The sequence below is a fragment of the Talpa europaea genome (genome assembly GCF_964194135.1).
Source record: "Talpa europaea genome assembly, chromosome: 13".
NCBI lineage: Eukaryota > Metazoa > Chordata > Mammalia > Eulipotyphla > Talpidae > Talpa > Talpa europaea.
In genome coordinates, this window is record NC_140080.1 from 42562135 (window position 1) to 42583282 (window position 21148).

Sequence of the window (21148 nt, forward strand, 5' to 3'; positions counted from 1 at the left end):
GAAGAGCCCCTTTTCCTTCACATCAAAGGGACTTCTGCCCAGCAAGCAAGTCTGAGAAGGGCTTCATTTAAACAAAGGTGCCGTATTGTAAGTAGTGAGCCTCAGTTTCCCCCTTTGAAATCAGCATTCTCTGAAGTAATTCCCAGAGGGAAGGAGCATAGGGTGTGCCAAGGAGCACCTCAGCTCTGTATTTTTGCTTCAGGACTCCCTTCAAGGTCTGTCTTCTGAGAGAACCTCATAGCCAGGTGGGGGAGGGAAGAACATGGTTGCCTCCACACCCAGGGTCTCTGAGATCTTCTGTGGTACAACCTGGACCCCTGTGATAATGACCATGAAGCCATGGACAGGAAGTGTCCCAGGACAAATGAAAGGAACCCAGATAGGAACTGGAGACACAGGGCAGATGTCAAGCCGGCATGTCTGAGTGGGGCACCATGGCCAGTATGGGAACTCTGTCCCCCTCTGCCCTGCTGCCCTGTTCATGTGACTGCAGACGACTCTTATCTACTCAGGACCTCAAGCTCTCCAGAAGGATCTTCCAGGGCCTGGGGGAGCTGTGCTCAGATCATATGGGATGCTCAAGTCTCTGCTGGCTCCAGAATCCTCAAAGGCAGAGGCAGGGGACTTACTCTGAGATCTGGGAGACTGAGCACCCCCACTGGGAGAGACCCTCTCCTAGAGGCATCTGGGGATCCCTGCCTCCTAGAGTGAAAAGGCTTGGATACCAACTCCATTGCTCCCGGGGGGAAATGAGGCTCAGTGAGATGAAGGGCTGGCCCAGGACTCACAGGGCTAGACTCATTACCGTGGACCTCAGAGTTCATAGCAAGGGGTGAGACTCTAAAGTTGGCTGCAGATGCCAGAGGACGTGACATCATAGAGGTGGGAGAGTCCTTAGAGGCCCCAGAATGGCATTGGGCACCTTGGGGTCCACAGAGACTACCTCTTTTTCCCTCTCCCTGGCTGTGTTCCTCCAGAGCCATTCTTGGGTTCTTCCTGGGCTGATTTAACTCTTTCCGGGACTGGTTGCAAGACCCATTTAACAGTGTGTCCATGTGCCTTTGTACAACACTCAGGTACACATGTACACACATACCTGTGCACAATCACACATGTGCACATGCCTGGACAAGTGCATGCACACGTGTACATGCAGCCTCAGGCTCACACACGCCCCTTCCAAGATCCTGTTCTTCCAGAGATAATCAGTAAATTTCGGAACTTTGCCACCCGCTGCTGAGACCTGCCCACCAGCTTTTGGGTGCAGTGGAATCCAGGAATAGGCTGCCCAAGGAGCAAACCACAGTCAGGTTAGTCCCACCTCGCTTAACGCAACAGGCAAGGGTTAGTTGCCTTCGTTGGCAAGCTCTGTCCACCAAAATGTGTAGGTGGTGTCCCCAGGCCCAGGCCTGGTCAGCCCTGGTGGAAACCAGGATGTCCTCAGCCCTGAATCCTTGTGCTCCCCAGGGCAGCCAAGGGCCAGGCCAAGAGGGCTGTGGGAAAACACCAGGGGGCGCTCCAGCCCAGCCTTTGCCCACAGCTGCCTCTCCAAGGGCTGGCCCAGGAGGGTGGGAGGGCTCATAACACCTGCTTCATTTTAAGTTAATTTTGTGTTCTGAAGGACTGAAGGTTCCATTCTGGGGAATAAGGAGCCTTTCTGCTCACCAGGGGCACACACGCACCCCGTGGGCTCCTGAGGAACGTGAGGAGGTCGCGGGTGAGGGCAGGACCCGCCTCCCTCCCCTCTTTCCCCAGCTCATCTCCCAAGGAGGTGAAGGCTGTGTGGAGACCCCTCCTCTCTCCTTGGGGGAGCAAAAGAGTTCAGTTGGTATTCCTTCAAAAGGGTGTGAGGTGGAGGCGGGAGAGGTATAGAGAAGTGCCGTAAACAGAAAGCTTCATGAAAGCGTTAAGTCCAAATGCAAAATGGAAACGTGACTGCGGTCTGGCTCACAGCACATGCAGAAGGGAAGCGCGGGCAGAGTCAATGACCCCCAAGCTGGCCACTCAGCACCCCGAGCGGCCCTCCGGGTGGGACATGCAGAACGGGCCCAGCCGACTCACGTGTAAGACTCAAAATCTCCATTGCTTATGGCTTCAATCAGCTGCTCTGTCACTTTTATAATTTCCTGTTTCCGCACTGCAAGGCAGGAGGGGACACAGAGAGGTCACGGTAGTAGTGAAGGCGGCCAGGAAGACGGCGACTGTCCTGAGATCTGACGGCACCGGCCTGCGCTGGGCCCAAGGCCTCACCTGGAGTGTCTCATGTACCCTCACATCTCCCCTGAGAGAGTGTCATTACCCTCACTTCACAGAAAGGTGAAAATCCCCTCAACTGCAAGGGCCAGAGCCAGTGTCTCCATCGGCTGCCTTTGCCTCCAAGAAGCAGGTCTGATGGACATCCTTACTCAAGGCCTGCTTGGGTGAGCACAAGCCTTGATTCCAAAACATGCTTCTCCTTCCCTTGCGTTGCCACCTGAACCAAAACAAGGTCAACCATGGTAGTTGTCACCCCGGGTTCATGAACCAGGGACTCCCCAGTGATCAAAACCAGGGCCACTGAGGAAGGTGAGGGTTTACTCATCCCTTAGGACTGGGGGAGATTTCTCCTGTATTCAGGCACCTGTGAGAATGAGACACTGAGCTGTCCAGAACTTTCTAAGCATAATGAAAGCCAGTTGCTGAGCCTGGCTTCCCCGTCCGCCAGGGAAACACCACAGCAGCTGGTGTCTCTGGTAGTGGGTTAGGCATCAGTTTTCATATTAGACATGTGCTGGTCCAGCGTTGCCATCTGTGGAGTGGGCCTGGCACCAACACTTAGGCATTCAGAGCTGAACATGTCATGGATAGAGCCCAACTTTGGATCCAGAAAGACTTTATCTAGACTCCAGCCCAGGCCCTCACAGCTGGGCCACCATGAGCCCCAGGTTGGTCCCTGGCCTGTCAGATGGAGAGGATGTGCCCTCCTCCAGGGTTATGAACACGGGTGAGACAATGGCACCAAGCACTTAGCCCAATACCTAGCAGGTGCACTTTGTGCCAGCTCTCCCACCTTCCCACACGCTGCCGCACATACTCCTCACAGAGGCCCTGGGAGATGAGTGGCAAGGCTGACCCGCACTGCTCATGTAAGGAGACAGCCTCCATGATGAAGAGACTTGAAGCCGGTGTCCTGCCCCAGCAGCACAGTCCTAACAGAAGCCTCACTGGGTTTCTTGGGGGCAGGGCCGAGTCCCCTCTTTCCCCAGCTCCAGCTTAACTTCAACCTGGCAGCTCATTGGCTTACTGGAAGCAACTCAGGAAATGCAGATGAACACGTTGCCCACTTCCCAGTGAGGGGGAGCAGGGGAGTGTCCCATGCCTGGCTGCAGCCCTGTACCTGTCCCTTCCTCACCACTACCCATGCCCACCTACCCATCCACTCACAGAGCATTCAGGCTGGAAGAAGCTTGGAGCCCAGAGACTCAACCTCATGATCCAACTGTTGGGGAAAATGAGGCCTGGTGACAGGTGGTGACTTACCCAATGACACAGAATGTATCAGGTACAGAATCTGGCTCCCAGAGTGGGCCCTTCTCCATAAGACCCTGGTGACAATGCACGCCCTACCATGTTTGGGCCCATATGTGGCCAGTATATTTATCTAGTCCAAAGTAAAATATAAGTCCATGAGGCCAAGCTGTGGTTGGAGCCCTGTATGTGGCCAGTATATTTATCTAGTCCAAAGTAAAATATAAGTCCATGAGGCCAAGCTGTGGTTGGAGCCCTGTATGTGGCCAGTATATTTATCTAGTCCAAAGTAAAATATAAGTCCATGAGGCCAAGCTGTGGTTGGAGCCCTGGAACCTGGAACAGGTCGGGCCCCGCAGGCGCTCACTCCCGATGAGCGAGCACCTTGCATTGTGCTGAGTGTGGAAGATGGAAGACTCACAGCTCACCTTCATGCGGCCACCACGTCAGAAGAGCAGACGTAAGGGTCTGGGGGAAAGGGCCTGCTGCAGCTGGCACCTGCCCAACCTGAGTTTGTGCTCAAGCTCAGCACACTCTCCCCCCAACCACGTGCCTCTCCAGGCGGGGCCCACACCCCACAGATGTAGCTGTTAGCCTCTGCAGTGTTAGTCACTGCCTCAAGTGACAAGCTCTTTCTCCCCAGCTTCATTAAGAATCCCCACACCTGAGTTTTGCTGGTTACTTGGTGTTACTCTTTTCTCCTAGGGGACCTATCTGGGGTGGGGCAGAAGCAGCATGACAAATGAAGGGGTGGATAAAAAAAAGAAAAGAAAAAAAAATCTTTTAGTTTTGAAAAGAAACAGAAAAATAAAAAGAAGGGAAAAGAAAGAAAGCAAAACTTAAAAGAGAAAGGGAAAAACAAAACAAAAAAAAAATCAATAATACAATAAAGAGAAAAGAAGGAAGCTGGGCCAGCCCAGGGCCTGGGGCTGCTTCTTGGCATGGTCCCGGTCTCCTAGATGCCTGTCACCAGGAGTCCAAAAGCCCCCCACCAGGTCAATTCCACCCTCCTCCCTAGAACCTGACACCTGGGTGGGAAGAAACCTAGTCAGGCAGGAGACAATTCATCCAGTCGCTCTTACATGGAATCGAGGTGGCAACCCAGAGTGAGTCCACATGTTCCTCGTGGGTTCTGAGGTCCGCACCACCTCCTCTGCATGGATTTTCAGAATCCTTCCAGCTTGCCATGCCACAAGCCCCTCTTTCAAACCCCAGCTCCCCTGGGCTGCTTTTCCCTGCCATCTCAGAGAGGCTAGCAAAGCAGTCACAGGCATGGATTCTTGGAGCCAGATTCCCTGAGCTTGTATCCTGGTTCTGCTACTAATAACTGTGTGACCTTGAGCAAGGTACTGCCCTGTGCCTCAGTTTACCCATATATGTTGGAGCTACAAATAGTACTTACCTCATTTAGTAGTTTTGAGATTTGAGTTAAGAATCTATCAATAGGAATAACTAACACATATGTGGTCCTCACTATGAGCCAGCTGCTATTCCAAGGCTGTTATATCAACTCATTTATATAAATAATGATGCATTATGTAAAGTATTTAGAGCAGTGCTTGGCACTCCACAAATAAGAGCTGTGATTCTTGGCATCTGGAGGTCTCTGAATTGGAAGTTCCTCCTAATGACAGCCTCTAGCCCGAGCTAGTATGGGGACAATTCCTAGCAGACTGACAGGCTACAGTTAGCTCTTAGTTGGACCGTTGGGCCTTCTTAGTTGAGCAGTTCTCACTCTGCACCTACCGCTTTCTTTCAAGTAGAAACCTGTGCCCCTGAAAGTGTCGAGTTATAGTTCTAGTCCCCTCTCTGCCTTCTGGGGCCCTGCAGTGAGAGCCTGCTCCCCCAGGCTTACTGTACACCCCTCCTTAGTCTTCTCTTCACAGGGCTGAAGGTGTCCAGGATGTGGTTTGCAAGATCTGATGAAAGCCCACAATGTATTTAGTCTGTCTGGATGTCTCTCTGAATGTGAGCATGTAATCCCTGGTGTGGCTTGATATTGCAAAATATCAGGTCTAGGCTAGCACTCTATCCCCTCCCTAATTCTGGATATTGTACTTCTATTAATGCAGTCTGGGATGGTATCTAATTTGGCTCTTCCTCCACATACTCCAGACACTGAGTTTGCCAACAGTGGAAGAGTAATGTTCAGGAATCTCCCTAGCTTCATTGTCTAGGATGGAAGAACCTGGGGGTCTGTTTCACTTTAGATCTAGAGAAATTTCTCTGGTTCTAGGCTCTTCCCATGCCCTCAGAAGTTCCATTGCTATGTCAGGGGTTTATCCCTCACACAGGTATTAGACACAACCTCTGGCATTTCTCATTTGCCGGTTGTTCACCCAGACAACCCAGGAGTGCCCCTGTACAAAACCGAGACAAAGCTGAGGGTCCAGAGAGGTTAAGGATTTCTCTCAATATCACACAGCATGCAGAGGCTGAAATGGAATCAGCCTTCTTGATGGATATTTCCCATCATGTCTCTACCCAGAGCTGAAGCAGCTCTTTGGGCTGAAGAGGAAATTAATTTTTCATGGAACTGACCAGGAGGAGGTAGAGGAGCAGAAAGGAAGCTGGCAGAGTCACATGTGGCTCAGAGAGCAAGAGGCCTGGGCACTAAGCCTGAGGGGCTCTGAAATATTAATGTCCCTTTCCTTGCTCAGGGGCACATGTTCCCTGGAGGATGACATTTCTAATTAACTTTAATGTCAGGTCAGAATCCACCCCACCAGCAGCTATTCTCACTTAGTAAGAAGACTTAACAAATTAACACCAGGAAATGGTTCTCTGGAAACTTTCTCTGAGACCTAGAGAAGCAGGGGGAGACACAGGCTCCTCTCTCCTGCCAGCCACAGGAGAAGCTGATGGTTGAGCCAGTCTGCCATGAGACATGATCTTTTCCGTGTGGAGACACTGAGGCAGAGAACAGGGTTCCCGGTCTGTCATTAATCACCAAAAGATGCCCTTTCTCCAGTGTGGGCCTCTGGTCTCCTCTGTAGAAGGGGCATAGGTAAACTTAAAGTCGAGATTTCACAGATGTTTCCTTCCTGATCTTTCTAAAGCACAGGAAAAAGACTGCAGACGTCAGGCCTCCGGGACGCACCAGACCCATCTCCCCAGGTGGAAAATGTCTTTGACAGCTCACAGTTTACATTAATAGTGCATACAAATTTTTCATTGCCTGTCCAAATATTTCTCTGTCTGTTTAACGTATAAATATTTGTCTTAAAACGATCTTTGCATAAAATTGATGCTCCAAGAAAATGTCATGCAGCTTCTTTGCCATTTAACCACGAACTCCATTTTGGAAAAAAGAAATTGTGAATTGTTAAACAATTACCAAGCGCCAAATACTGTGGAAGCACTTGAGACACTGCACAGCAATCCTCTGAGGTTGGCTCTATCATAATCGCCTCTTTACTCTTAAGAAAAGTGAGGCTCAGAGAGGTTGCGTGAGTTGTCTAAGGGCGTTCAGCAAATGAACTTTAGTGAGGAAAACAGAGCCAGCTCACTTCCACAGTACCTGTTGGCTCTGAGACCAGGGTCACAAGAGCACAATGAGTCTCCAGCAAACTCCCAACCTAACTCTTACCATTGGGGCAGTGAGCCTTAACTCTGAAGAATGTCTTAGAAATGCACATCTCAGACCTATGGAATCAGAATCTGTAGCAGCAAGGCTGGGCATGTGGATATAAAATCATACTTAAGAACTTACAATGCTGACTTAACATTCTTAACAGAGAATTTATCAAGATGATATATTTTTAAAGATCGTCCCGAGTGCTTCACGGAAGACTGATTTGCGCTAGTGCCAGGTTATGGGCTTAGAGTAACACCCCACCCAGCTGGGAATGAGCGCCGGAGAGGGACACACACAGGCTGGGGCCCGTCTTCCAGGGCCTCCTGGCAGAGCCAGGGTTAGTCATAGCATCTGGGGCATCAAAACTGCCCTAAAGCCTGACTTATAACTGTGAAAGAATATTTGTTATTTAGAAAAATGCTCTTTAACTCATTGTTGTATTTTTTTAAGAGCAAAATATCTAAACTCCTGAAAGGTCTAAGCTGGTACAATTGCATGCTCTCCATGTTTTTCTCAATGTCAGCAACTCCTCAGGGGCCTCTGACACATACCCCAGAGTGTAAAGTCCTCTGGGCTCCGAGGTCTGCCTGTCCTGGAGACAAGGTCCACGTGCAAGCAGCGCAGAGACATCACTAACTCATTCCAAGGATCAGGTGTTTCCTGAGCAGAAGTCCGTGCCCACCTAAGTACCAAGTGCACCTTCACACGCTGGGCCTCCAGAGTGGTGGTTACAAGTCACGATCCCTGGGTTCAAGTCTTAACTCCACCATATGAGCCCAGGGACCTTGAGCTACTTGACTCAACTTTTCACTTTCCTGGATTGTAAAGTGGGGTTCACCACAATTCCAACCTCAGAGGTTTATTGTGAAGTTCAATAAATGGAAAGCATTTGCAACAAGCCTAGCACATAGCCAGGGTCCATAAAAGAAGCCATTGTTCTTATTACTATTGCTAACTATTCTCTCTCTTAATATCAGGTCACAGTTAATCTGGTCTGCAAGATCTGACTCAAGTCAGTTCTCGACCAGTCTGGATGCCTCTCTGAGCATTAGCATATAACCCCATGTATGACTTGATGTTGCAGAATGGCAGGTCTAGGCTAGGACTCTCTATCCCCTCCCCAACTCTGGATTCTCTATCTCTATTAATGCAACCTGGGATAGTGCCTAACTTGGCTGTGCCTACATCTACTCAGGACACCAAGTTTGATAACAGTGGAAGATCTCGGGGTCTGGTGATTCTTAGATTTGGAGAAATTCCCATCGGTTCAAGACCCCTCCCACGCTCTCAGCAATCCCACTGCTATGTGAGGGCTTTATCCAGCAGGTGTTTAGTAGCAATCGTTGGCATTTCTGATCTGTCAGTTATTCACCCAGACAACCTAGGAATGAGCCCTTACAAAGCTGAGGCAAAGTTGAGACTCCAGAGAGGTTAAGATACTCTCTCAAAGGCACACAGCATGCCAAGGCTGAGGTGGGATCAGCTACTAGGGTCACAGTTCTCTGGGGTTTTGCTCCTTCATTCATCCATCTGAGGGCTTTCAAGGACCATAATATACAAGTTACAGTGGCCCTGCATTTGGGGTTGGTCTGAGATAGGCTTTCTCATACTCTAGTCAACTGAACTTTCTGAATTTTGCTTTCCCTTCCTTTACTTTACATGTTTTAAAAATCAACTCACTTTTTAAAAATTCAAAAACACTTCAAAAAGAAAATTTCTATCACTACTATACATTTGTGACTTGGGTTGGTTAAATTAATTTTTTCTAATGCATAACCTCTAGGATAAGAGAAGTTCATCTATGTACCCCTTGGGCACTGAGTGCCCCGCCCAAGGAAAGAGCACCCCACAGAATGCCCAGTCTGAAGAGTCAAAGCAGGGCTTGTGAAAGATGAACCAGACACAGGTTAGCGCTGCACCCTCTCAGGGCAGGTGTTGTCTGTGAAGGGGCCTGCTGGGAGGCCCGGGGGCCCAGACACCGAAGGCAAGGCCCCCCCTACCTTTGGTGTCTTCATCCTCAATGGTGGTATTGGTGCTCTCAGAAGATTCCTGCCAAAGAGAACACGGGGCACGGTGAGACCTGACGGGCAGCAGGATGAAATACAGCCAGTTGGGGGGCTGCCCTGCAGCCCTAATGCGGTAGCCCAGTTTCTGTCAGCCTCACAGGCTCTGCCATCCAGATGCTGCACTGAAAACCTGCCAGACCTCCAAGCCTGAGGGGAATGGGCCCAGCTAAGCAGGTGGCTGGCACTGGGGGCCATGGATGGAGGGAGGGCTTCGAGAAGAACCCTGGCCTTTCTGGAAGGGCTGGAAGGGGGTTCCTGGGATCTGTCTGCTCAAGGAGCAGAGAGCAGGTATGGGGGAGCAGAGAGGCACTGGCGGCCACAGAATGGGAGAGGAATGCACACACTGGCAGGAGAGGAAGAGAGAGAGAGAGGAAGGCCCAGTGTGAGAGCTTTTCAGGGGGAGAAAAACCACGCAACTGAGTGAGACAGCAATGGAATCAGAAGAAGAGGGACGTGGGCCACCATGCCTCCACTGGAACCCCTAGACAGAGGCCGGGGCTGGTGGTCCCTCTGCCACCGGCGGGCCCTGGGTAGCCTTGCAGAAGCTCAAGAGTGGCCTCCGCTGCACCCACTACTTAGGCCAAACCAAGCCCCACCCTCGCTGCAACTGGCACCGACCAAGCCCTGAGATGAGGGCCAGAGCAGAGGGGCGGGAGAAGCGAGAAGCCGAGAGCTGGACATGGGATGGGGCTCAGATCACCCTCCAGACCGGAGGGTGTACTCAAGTCTACCATCAGGCTGCTGGTCTGGGCCATGGAGTTGGAGGTGTCAACAGAAACACGCAAACAACACACACGCAACACACATGTTGTTGCACAAGGCACACATACCAAGCACGCCCTGTGTGCCCGCTCCCCGCCCCGGGTTCCCAGTGCAGCCTGCAGGAGGGAGGCAGGAGCGAGGGTTCGAGGCCCAGCATTTACCGGCGTTTGGGAGACGGCAGACACTCACCATTAACTGAACGCTGGAACTGGACTTTCTTTTCTGGAAAAACAAGGAGAAGAGATGGGACAGGAAAAGACACAGCGTGAAAACGGCAGGGAGCAGAGGAACAAATGACAGGGGAGATTTGGGAGGAGGATGGGCCTCAGGGTCATCCTCTGTGGCCCCTTGCCAGGATGGCATTAGTGAAAAGAGTCAAGGTCATCAGCTGCCACTGACTTGGCAGGGCCAGTCCTCTCTCGGCCTGAAGTCTTGGGGTCTCACACACAGCAGTTCAAGCTCCACGTCAGTCCTCTTGGACAGGGCAGCCTTCTGCGCTGTACTCAGTGGGAGAAGCTGCCTAAGGCCTAAGATCCAAAACTTTTGGACAAAGACCACACCAACCAGGAACTGTGGCCCCAGTCTCCTAGACTCCCTGGACATCCCTGTAGAGGGAATCCCACTCTTGGTTGGGCTGAGTGCTCCAGGGAAACTTGTCAAAAGTACACATAAGCAGGAGTTTTGTAACTAGGTCAGGAGTAGGGTCTAGGCCTCTCTATTTCCAAAGCAGGGTCAGGTGTGGGCACCAGTCCTGTAAGTGACCTTTGAAATCCTGCTCACATTCACACTTGTCAGTGACTGACCTAGAGAAAGAAACTGAGGCGAAGCCAGAAGTAAAGCTGAGCCCAGAACTTGACTCTTTGGGCCTGGCCATTTGGCCTGTTCTAGCTTTGGAGGCACTTATATTGGCTGAGAAACCAGGGAAGGAGAGAAAGTGAGGACCGATATAAATTATTTTCTCCCTCTCTCAGCTCTGAGCCAGGAGTCTTAAAGACTCTCATTCATAGAGGTAGCAGGTCCAGACCAACACTTGCATTGGACAGATAAGAAACGAGGGCCCTGGGAAGGGTGGAGGCTTGCCCAACTGGTGGCTGCAGGCGGAGGCTAGACCCCCTGCATGTAGGGTCTCTCTTCTGCCCCAGTCTCTGGGCACCCACCAACTGACCCCGCTTCAAAGGCATGTCTTTCCTAGATACACTTCTGTCAGAGAGGCCAGGAAGCCTCTCTCTTGCTGCATGTGAGAGGAGCAGAAGGGAGACTGGAGATGCTCTCAGGGGAGGCATGTGCCAGGGGGAGGCACTGAAGTTTCCCTGAGCGTCCTAGAGTCTAATTTTGGGCTTTCTGACTAAGATCCAGGAGCCCTGAGTGTTAGGAACCTAGAAGACTGTCTGTCCATCCAGGGCCCCCACAGACGTGGCAGGGGGGCTTGCTGGGTACTTCCAGTGTCAACATTCCCAGCCTCACATCTGTCCCAGTGGGCCGGGCAGTGGGACATCCAATCACAGCCATGGCCAGCTGTCCCTCCTCTCCTTCTTGTGCGGCCTTGCTCCCAGGTGGAGCCGGGCCAGGCCCACTGTGTATGGGAGGGTACAGGCCGCACAGGCTGTCAGCAGAAACCTGAGGAACGGCACAGGGGCCAGGAAGTTCCAGGCAGGACACGAGGAGGAACACAGAGCAGAGACTGCATCAGATCCGGACGCACAGTGACAGGATGGGACATGGGGGAGGGTCACGACGGCACGGATGGGACACCAACAGGGGCAGTGAGTGGGGTTGAGGGGTGGGAGCAGCTGGCCCCTCCTCACAAACACAGAGGCCTGGGGAGGTTGGGGGCTGGCCTTGCTTCTTGGCGATAGAAAGACTAGTTCCCAGATCACAGATGATGATGGTACCAGCCACAGCCCCGCGGACCAGCACTTAGCTTTCACCAAAACAAGAGTCACGTCTCTTAGAACCACAAGGAGAAGCTTGGTTCTAAGGCTACAAGGATGGTGGAAATGGAGAATGGTTGAAGTTAGCCTCGCAGAGCCCCGCAGACCCAGAAGGCACCGTATCACGCCATCGCTCGAAACGCCCGCAGCCATTTTTCCTCCAGCGTTGGAACTGACCTCTGGTTCTTCAGCTAAGGCCCAGATGAAACAATGGTTTGCTGCCAGGGACCAAGTTGTGGGAAGAGTATGTCTTTCCCCCTTTGGGGGAGCCTGCGTTGGCTTAAGGACTCCACCTGGCCACTCTGGTACGAGCCTCCTACCAGCCCCCAACACAGGGGCCAGACCTGGTGGCCCAGGTCCCAGAGTGGGGAACAGTGGGGCAGGGACTCACCCACGGCTTCATGACCTTAGACACGGTTTCAGTTGTAGTGAGAACATAAGTGGACCCCCCCAAAGTGACACAGTGCAGGCTGGGCTCCCCAAATTCCAGGCAAGGACCCTGATAACTCTCATCTTCCAGCTGGATGTGCCCCCTCTTGCACCTCAAGGAAGGGATGGAGGCTGCGCTACAAAGACACAGTGGGGCAGGATGAGCCTTCAAGCATCTGTCCATCCACACCCAGGCCACCCTGAGAAGTCACTTAGGGCCTGTCCGCTGGAGGGAGCAGTGACACTTTCTTCAGCTGCACCCACTAGAAAGCCTCTGGGGTGACCAGGTGGAACCCCACGTGCCTCCACCTCTGGTCTTGCTGAGAGAGGAGTTTTTCCAAGGACTCACAGAGGGAAACCCTGACCTCATGCTCATGGGCTCTGCATTAGCCATTGCCAGAGCCACACCAAGAGGCCAGCAGTCCTGGGGGGCCGGCCTGCTGTCCCCTCCTCCACTGACCTGGACCACAGCCCACCAGTGCCTGTGGTCTCTGTCCCCAGGTCCACCAAGTACAATTTTCCCCAGAGAGTCCAGCACCCCCAACTCAGCATCTAAAACCCTGGACCAGAGAGCACCCTGACTCCAAACCAGCTGTCCCCACATTGCTCCTTCCTCCATCATCCTTTCAAATTGGGCAGAAGGAGTTTGCCTCCTGGGAAACCCCAACATCAGGCAAACCAGGACTCAGCACAGAATTCCATCCAGAATCTGGGATGGGTGCATGTTAACTCTATAAACTGGATTGACTTAGGATCTGTGGTTACCAAATATTTTCTTAAGCAAGCTTTGTTTTCAGGAGCAATCTTACCCGAAAGTCCAATATATAAAGCAGATAAGATGATAACAGTGCCAGCGTTGCCCAAGCTTGAAGGGCACCCCAGTACCACCTCTGTTTGTCAATGCACATTTTCTCAGTTAATCCCCATAAACACTCCTGGGAGGTGGACCTGTTTGGACCCCTTTGGCTAGAACGAGGTGACACGGGTGCAGAAGACTCAGATGACCAGCAGAGGGCTCCACTGTCACTGCCCAGGCTCCCTCCCCACTGCCATGGCTGCTGTGCGGAGCTGCTTTGGTTGAAGGGACATGAGAAGCCCAGAAATTTCTCTGCTTGACCTCCTCTTTCAAATTCCACCCCACCTATGTGCTGTTAGAGGTATCTCCCTAGAACCTCTGGGCTACAAGAAATTCATTTTGAACCCAATAGCTTCGGTTGATAACAAAATAATTATGTAGTCCTCAGAACCCAAGATGAAAAGGGCCAAGGACTAGATAGGTTTTGTTGCTTTCTCCTTCTTTTTTTTTTTTTTTTTTTTTTGCTTGTCATTTTTTCAAACCGCTATCTTGGACGTCATAGTGCGGTTCCCCTTCCACCTGCCCAATGCACAAATAGGGCAACCCCAGCCCACAGAGGGCTAAAGGCCTGGATGCTGGTCTCATCCAGCCAGAGGGAGGTCTGGATCCCCTCCCATGCACCCTTCCCCCACCCCCAACAGACCAAAGTCAGCTCATGATACTGTACATGTCACCACAAACAAAGCCATGAAGCCCACCTGGGTGGCTATGTTTGGATAGCACCGCATACTTTCCAGTGTCCCAGGCACAGCCCAGCCCTGGGACCCTGGCCAGGCAGGGCTCTGAGCCCAGAAAAAGGCAGGGTCTCAAGAGAGGAGAACCCACAAGGCGAGCCAGTGGCAGGGGAGGAAAGGATCAGAGTTCGGGCCCAGGCCCAGAAAGCAGAGGGAGAAGAGAGAAAAGGGCATGTCAGCAGATGTGGGGGGAAGTAGCTCGGGCATTGGGGAAGGGACAGAGGCAGGCCTGGGTGCAGGAGGGTGGGATTCTTGGTGCTGGACCCCCAGACTTTCATGGAGAAGAGTGCCTCTAGACCCCAAAGCCAAGAGGGAGAGCTGCCCTGGGCTTTGTGGGTTGGACTCGGGTGTACAGTGGGACTGAGGCCCACACTTGGGAAGAAGGAGGTCATCCCTCATGATCATCTGGGTCCCCTCTTTGCTCCTCAGTCCTCCAGTCTCAGAGAACCACAATAACATGGACCAATAGCCTAGGACCTGTCCATATCCTGGCACCCACCCTAAACCCAGGCCACCTGCCTCTCCCACCCTCTCTCAATCCTGGTCCCCATCACCCCCCTCCAATCCTGGTGGGAGGGTGGGCACTGAATCCCAGGCCTCTGGCTCTGGGGACATCTGACAGCAGGAGTCACCCATATTCCCAGAACACCATCAGCAAGGCCTGGGTCTAACCCCAGCCTGAAACCCAGCCTGTTGGCTAAAAGGCTGCCAGAGGCTGGCCCTGCCAGGCTTCCGGGGCCTTACCTTCACACCATCATTCTTCTTGTTTCCCCCACTCTTCCCTCCTGCGGAGGACAGAAAGTAGAGGGTTAGCAGTACCAGGCAGGGCACCAGGGCCCACAGAGCGAGGAAAAGCAGCATCCACAGGCAGCCGAAGGGCCTGAAGCCGGTTTGGCCAGCTGGGGGGAGACCTCCTGGTCCTGCTCCTCCTCCCTTCTCGGTGGCCCTGGGATTGCTGCCGGCCCTGTAGGTGAGCCTGGGCTCCCCAGTTCTCAGCAATCTCAAGTATGACCCGCTGGCCCCATGGGTTGAGGGAGGTGTCCAGGACGGCGGAGTTGCTTTTTCAGCCTGGGGATTCCCTCTGGATCCCAGTCACCACCCGTGTTAATAGTGGCCAACCCAGAGGCCTGGCTGCCCGGCCGGGGTTGGACGCTCCCTGCCCACCCTGGCTGGCTCTAATTTTAGCCCCATGCTGCTGCAGAGGTCATGTGTCAGCCCTGCCTACTCACTCTGGACAGCTGCAAGCCACATTTTGCCGGTGACAAAAAGCAGATGCCCCCCACCGCCCCCACCCCAGGCCCATCCCTGCCAGAACACCCATCCCTTGCAGAGGCCTCCTACCCTCAAACTCGGGGGCCACCCTGGGCTGCCTGTACCCAGGCTGGCCAAGAAAAGCAGAACAGCTGCTCGCGAGGAGGCTCACCTCTGCGGCTCCCTCCACCCCTCATCACCTCCTGGCCAGAGCCTGGGAGAGGCATCAGCAGTAAATGGCACAAATGCCAGCCCTGCCTGTCTGCTCAGACCTCAAGTAAATGCCGTAAGCTAAGTGAGACCGGGATCCTGAAAGTGTTTGGCATACCCTGGCCCCGCATGCGGTAGGTGTCCGGGAGCTAGAAGCCACTCAAAATCTTCCTGGGCCCTGGGACGGATGAGCTAGGGCAGGGGACCATACCTAACAGTGACTCCCCAGAAGTTCCTGGTAGGTTCAGCTTCCAGCCATCCTCACATTTCCACCCATGACCCCTTGCAGGCTCTCGTCCAAAGTTTTCCTCTTGCAAAGCAAGATTGGGGGGTGGGTACCTCTGGATCCCAAAGCCGAGAAGAATGCCTGTCCATTCACCACAGGCTTTGTGGGCAGATTGGGGTGCACAGTGAGTGGGGGGACAGCTCGCCCCTCAGCCTCAAAGGGCAGCCCTTCACAGCTCCTGCCCTGAGAGTCCGGAGAGGCTACTTATTCTGATTTTTCGAGAGAAGACAGAAATCGGGCTTTTTCTAGGAAAGCTTCTGATTTTGAAGTGCTAAAAACTACTTCCAAGAATTTTTTTAAAACACTACTGTTCCCCCCAGAACATGCAGAGATGGGAAATGACCCCCGGGCACCACTTGGTCAGGTCAGCACTAGAGTTCTCTAGGGGCCGTTGGTTGTTAAAAAAAGACTCTGACTGGGTGGCTCATCTTTCAGCTGCAGGAACTTCAGGGTCCTTGCTCTGGGGAGAGGGGGAGGAAGCTCAGCGCAGTGGGAAGAACCCAACGCTGAAGTTCCAGGGTTCCCCACTCTGGTCTCACTCTCCCAGCTGGCTGCCTGGGCAGGTGGACCCTCTGCCTGGGGCTTCCTAGAGTGACGCTGGCTTCAGGGCCAGCCACGCGTCCTCAGCTGCTTCTCCCATTGGCCCAGCCCCAGTCAGAGGGCCTCTCGGGTGAGCTCTGCTATATCTGCTCAGCTGCCCAGTCAGCTGCCGCGGGGTCCCCAGAGAGAAGCCTCTGGCGGGCGCTGGCCCTAGCACATCAACGTGCCAGGGGGAGCTTCTTGCTAAATCCTGACACTAATCCTTCCCTTTCTCTCTTAGGGCCACATGCCACAGGGCACTGGGCACTCCCCACCTCAACCAGCCCTGCTTTAGCCAAGGCCAAGGGCTCATACCCTGGACTCCCTGGTGACCCAGCCTGGTTAGGGGTTGGTCAGTGCGACCTGGTACAAGTTGAGGTCACTCCCTAAAACAGCTATGGAATAGCCCCCATTGCTTGGTCACAAAGGCCACCTGAGCAGCATGGTGACTGCTTAGCACATGGTGACTCCAGGAAGGATGGGGAGCTGCAGCCCCACATCAGGGAGGCTGTCCCCTCCGGCTAGCCCAGCCCAGTCTAAGAAGCCCGGCACTGCCAGGTGGTGGGGGAGGCAAACTGAACCTCTACCGTCCTGGTAGGCCCTGAGCTTGCTGACCTTGACCTCTCCCCACTTCTGAGTACAAGTTTGTGTCAGTGCACTGTATTCCAGAGCTGGGTCCTCTGCAGCTCCCTCTCTCCCCAGGACCCAAGCCTGAGGGCACCCAGATATCCGACATGGCAATGTCCCCACCTCCTGCAAGATGTACTGGGGACTTTGAGATCCCACCACCTACCAGAAAAGTTCCTGGTGGCCAGCATGGTGGTGAGGATGGCCCCCTGCAACAGATAAGAGGAGGGGGCGAGGGAGAGAGGAGGCAGAAAATGGGAGGGGCGTGGGGAGGGAGAGCAGATGCTCCATTCAGAGAAACAGGGCCAAAGTCTGTGCCCCTGCCCTGCCATCTGTCCCCCACCCACAGCCAGAGCCCACCACCAGCTCCCTGGAGAAGCTGGGATGGACGGGCTAGGCCTTAGCTGGCACAGCTCTGGGGCAGAGCCATCCAGGAGAAGATATTAATAGGTTCCACCGGCCTGGCCCGAGCTGGTGAATGAGCTAGGGGGACACCTGCTGGTGGGGGCCACTGAAGGCCAAGGAAACTTCCCGCCTAGGCAAGAATGGGAGGCCCTGAGTCCCTCCATCCCAACCCCATCCACCTGAGGCACTCAGCAACTCACTCTAGTGTAGGCTCGTCCCTCCAAGGTCCCTGGCCCAGAACCCAGAGAGTTAGGTGGAGAAACTGTCTTCTGTCAATGAGAGAGCTGGGAGGCCGTAGTCCTTTAGTTTCTGGTGCTGTCTAATCAGGACACCTTCTGAGTTCAGGATCTTAAGAATCCCTGGTTCCAGCACTTGGAGACATCCTCCGTGACAACGCCCTCCAGGGGCAGGAGTGGGGCTCAGTTCTCCTGGCCTCATGCTGGCCACTACCCCCGACCCACGTCTCTGTCCTGAGCCACGATGCCAGGCCAAGGAACTGTCAGCCTGGGAGCAAATTAGCTGAAGTTTTAACACCTGTCACTCAGGGTGCTCATCACTGTTTTGCTCTGACTGGGGATCCCCCAACCCTCATCCTATCTATTCCAGGGGTCCCTGGCAAGGGCTGTGGCAGAATCTGGGTTCTGAGAAGACACAGGACCTGCAGAGAGGGCACCATTCAGGGACCACTTTGGTCCCACTCTGGCTTCCTCAGGGCCACGATCACCCTTGTCCAAGTCTCTGGGTCATTCCTCTCGAGAGCGCCATAACTGGGGCCTCTCAAACCCCACCATTGTCTCCTGCCCAGCCACTTGTCATCCCTGAAACCTCTCCTTAGCAATACTGAAACACTTGAAGTTCCTATCAGGAGTCAAGTTCAAGCTTCCAGACTCTGCACCAGACTTTCTGTCTGTCGGGAATGTGCGCCCACTCTGACATTTCCCTGTGATTCCCGCTTATCCTTCAGGGTATTGGTTTAAATCCTTCCTTGGTCCTGGCAGACCTGGTTCCTGGCCCTGCTGTGTATCCCCCAGCCTCAGGGTATGCCACTGCACAGCACTCACCACTGCCCTGCAATGTCCTGGTCGTTTGTCTGTCCTCTCCACCGCTCATCCCCAGCCCGGACAGTAGGTGCTCAATCAACGCTCGTTGGCTCAACCAGGGAAAGAACTAGCAAGTGAATCTCTTGGTCTCTGTGGAGACCCAGGCCAAGCTACTCCTGAGTCTGGGGCTGTGGAGGGTGAGAACATGTTACCTTCAGTTTCCTCCTGGCATTGAACTTCTTCAGGCAGTCCACGGTCTCCTGTCTGTGCATGCAGGAGGCCACAGTGGATCGGTGCTATGGGAAGAAGGAGGAGGTCTATGAGCAGAAGGAAGGTCTACCCAAGGACCCTCTGAAGAGCATCTTAGGGGGAGTGGCTGGCATCCAGAGGGGACAATTCCTAGTTTTTAAGGATACTGCAAAATGAGCAGAGCTTGGCATCCCTGGCACCAGACACTCAAGGCCAGCAGCACTCCCCAGCCATGACGCCACTCTAGAACAATCCCTCATCTTCACTTCCCCATGAGACCCACAGAGGGTCAGCGTTTCTTGGATCAAGGCCCCTCAGTCCCAAGCTAGACCTACAGGCCCAGTGGCAGGGCCAGGACTCTATGAGGGCCTGCACCCTGAGGTCTAGAGATGCCCCTGGAAAGGGCCCTTAGAGGAAGCTCACCGAGATCCAAGGGTGCTTGAGGGCCTCGGCAGCTGTGATGCGTTTGGACGGGTTGATGGTCAGCATCTTATTGATCAGGTCCTTGGCTTCTGGGGTGACAGTGTCCCATTCTGGCGATGGAAACTGGAAAGGGCAGAGGGGCCAGGTTTGCCCAGCCTAACCCAGGCCACCCCTGCGATCCCCCAGCCCCTGACTGGCAGGGGAGCAGGCAGGGGTCCTACTGCCTGTCCACTCAGGTATCCACAAGCAAGAGATGCTAAGGCTCCTCACCACAGGAGCTCCTCTGGGATCAGGGGTACCCCTGGCCCCAGGACAAATCAGAACAGCAATCAGAGGGAAAGGAGGCCCCCCTCTGTTATTCTGGGACTGTGCTTATGTGCTGAGCAGCAAGCCAATAGTCATAACCCAGACCTCAAAGCCAGAAGTCGTGGGTTCAAGTCCTGACTCTGCCTCCTGGGCTGTGTGACCTTGAGCATATCATGTGACCTTTCCAGCTGCCTCTAGAATTGCTTCAAGGACTAAATACAATAGAAAACACATGGCATGTGACTAGATGGGTATCTGCCATGCAGAGAAACTTGTTAGAAGCATGGACTCCAGAGCACACTGCTTGGGTTCAAATCCCAGCCACCCATTTCTTAGTTATTTGATCTGGGCAGTTCTGTAAACTCGCTGTGCCTCAGCTTCCCTATCTGTGGAATAGGGAAACAACAGTAGCTATGTCATAGATTGGGATGTATGTGTAATAACACATGCAAAGCATTTAAAAGAATGCTGTTTTAGCTTATATTATTATGTGTATATATAGAAATAATCATATATAAATATATAATATACATACTTCATATATTTTATATGGTATATTTTATTAAATATATTATTTGTGTTTGTGTGTGTGCGTATATGGCTTTTTATATATATAAAGACAGAGAGAGTGAGTGCTCATCTGGTTCCTGGGGTCTATCCCCTTACCCACTTTAGGACCTGTGGGGTCCATGGGATAAACCCCATCTCCTAAATCCCCAGACTAACATAGTGCCTAGCCCCAGTCTCTCTTCAGGCTCCACCTGCCCTTCATCCTTTATCCACAACAGAAACTGGGGGCTGGGGGGCACGGCAAGAGAGAGGCGTCCTCAGGTCTCTGCTCACAGGTTGTGGGCTTTCATGGAAGGGGGCCCAGGGGCGATAGCATTGGAGAAGGGAGCAACACTCACATCATAGGCGCCGGCTTTGATCTGCTGGTACAGGCGGTGCTGGTCCTCATCCCAGAATGGGGGGTACCCAACCAGCAGGATGTACAGGATGACGCCTGGGGAGAGGATCAGGAGAGCCTCAGCCCCCTGAGAAGAACCATGCGGGGAGCAATGGGAAAGGAAGCAGTGCTGAGGTGCAGGCAGTTGGACAGAAAGGTGCCCCTGGGGGACTCACCACAGGCCCACAGGTCCACGGGCTTGCCATAAGGGTCCTTCCTCAGCACTTCTGGGGAGAGGTATCCGGGTGTCCCTGCGAACCCTGCTCCTCAGACACACACACAGGCAGACACACACACAGAGGTTGGCACATAAGTAACCTGCAAGAACCTGCAAGAGGAGGGATGGGGGTGGCCCTGGAGATGGGTAATCACCAGCTGCTCCCCCTCACCACCATCCCCAGGGCAGCCCCGGGCAGGAGAAAGCCCTGCCGGGTAAGCCAACAAAGCCTGCAGACCGGGCGGACAAGCACATGGCACCTAGTCCCCACCCCCACGGCAGAGCCTGTGGCAGAAGTGACTGATGGATTCCCAGAGACTTCGCATGGGACCTTGATAGCTTAAGAAACTTCTCGCACGGCCTCTTCATGGCCACCACAATTCAGTTGCTGGTGGCGTATCAGATGACTATCCCTGCCTGACAGTTCCAGGCTGAGCTGAACCCCGATCCACTCCCCACTGTCCCAGTACCCTTAGAGTGGATTCTGGGGAGGCCTGTGGCCTATCCCCAACTCTGCCTCTTGGGTAGATCGTTTTCCCTTCAAGTCTTCAGTTTCCTCATCTGTTAAGTGAGGGATTAGGATTCCTGTCTGAAATACCTCCCGGCATTGTTGGGAGGATGAATGGAAAGAGCTGATTTCACAAGTAATCATAACAGTAGTTGCTATTATTAGAGTGTGTGCTAAGCCTTGAGCTGGGTCCTTTGCACACCTGATCTCAATTTTACACAGCCCTAGGAATGGAATTA

General features: G+C 53.4%; 1 protein-coding gene across 1 annotated transcript in view; it reads right to left on the minus strand.

Annotated features, from left to right (window-relative positions):
• Positions 1-21148, minus strand: part of CAMK2A (calcium/calmodulin dependent protein kinase II alpha) — a gene marked incomplete at both ends in the record, with an annotated part of 58865 nt that overhangs the window by 4248 nt on the left and 33469 nt on the right. Inside the window, 8 exons of the mRNA XM_084252785.1 lie at positions 2062-2137; positions 9085-9133; positions 14607-14647; positions 16982-17024; positions 18473-18556; positions 18933-19055; positions 20147-20241; positions 20361-20444. Of these exons, the coding sequence (XP_084108911.1) occupies positions 2062-2137; positions 9085-9133; positions 14607-14647; positions 16982-17024; positions 18473-18556; positions 18933-19055; positions 20147-20241; positions 20361-20444 (595 nt within the window). The remainder of the gene's footprint in view (positions 1-2061; positions 2138-9084; positions 9134-14606; positions 14648-16981; positions 17025-18472; positions 18557-18932; positions 19056-20146; positions 20242-20360; positions 20445-21148) is intronic.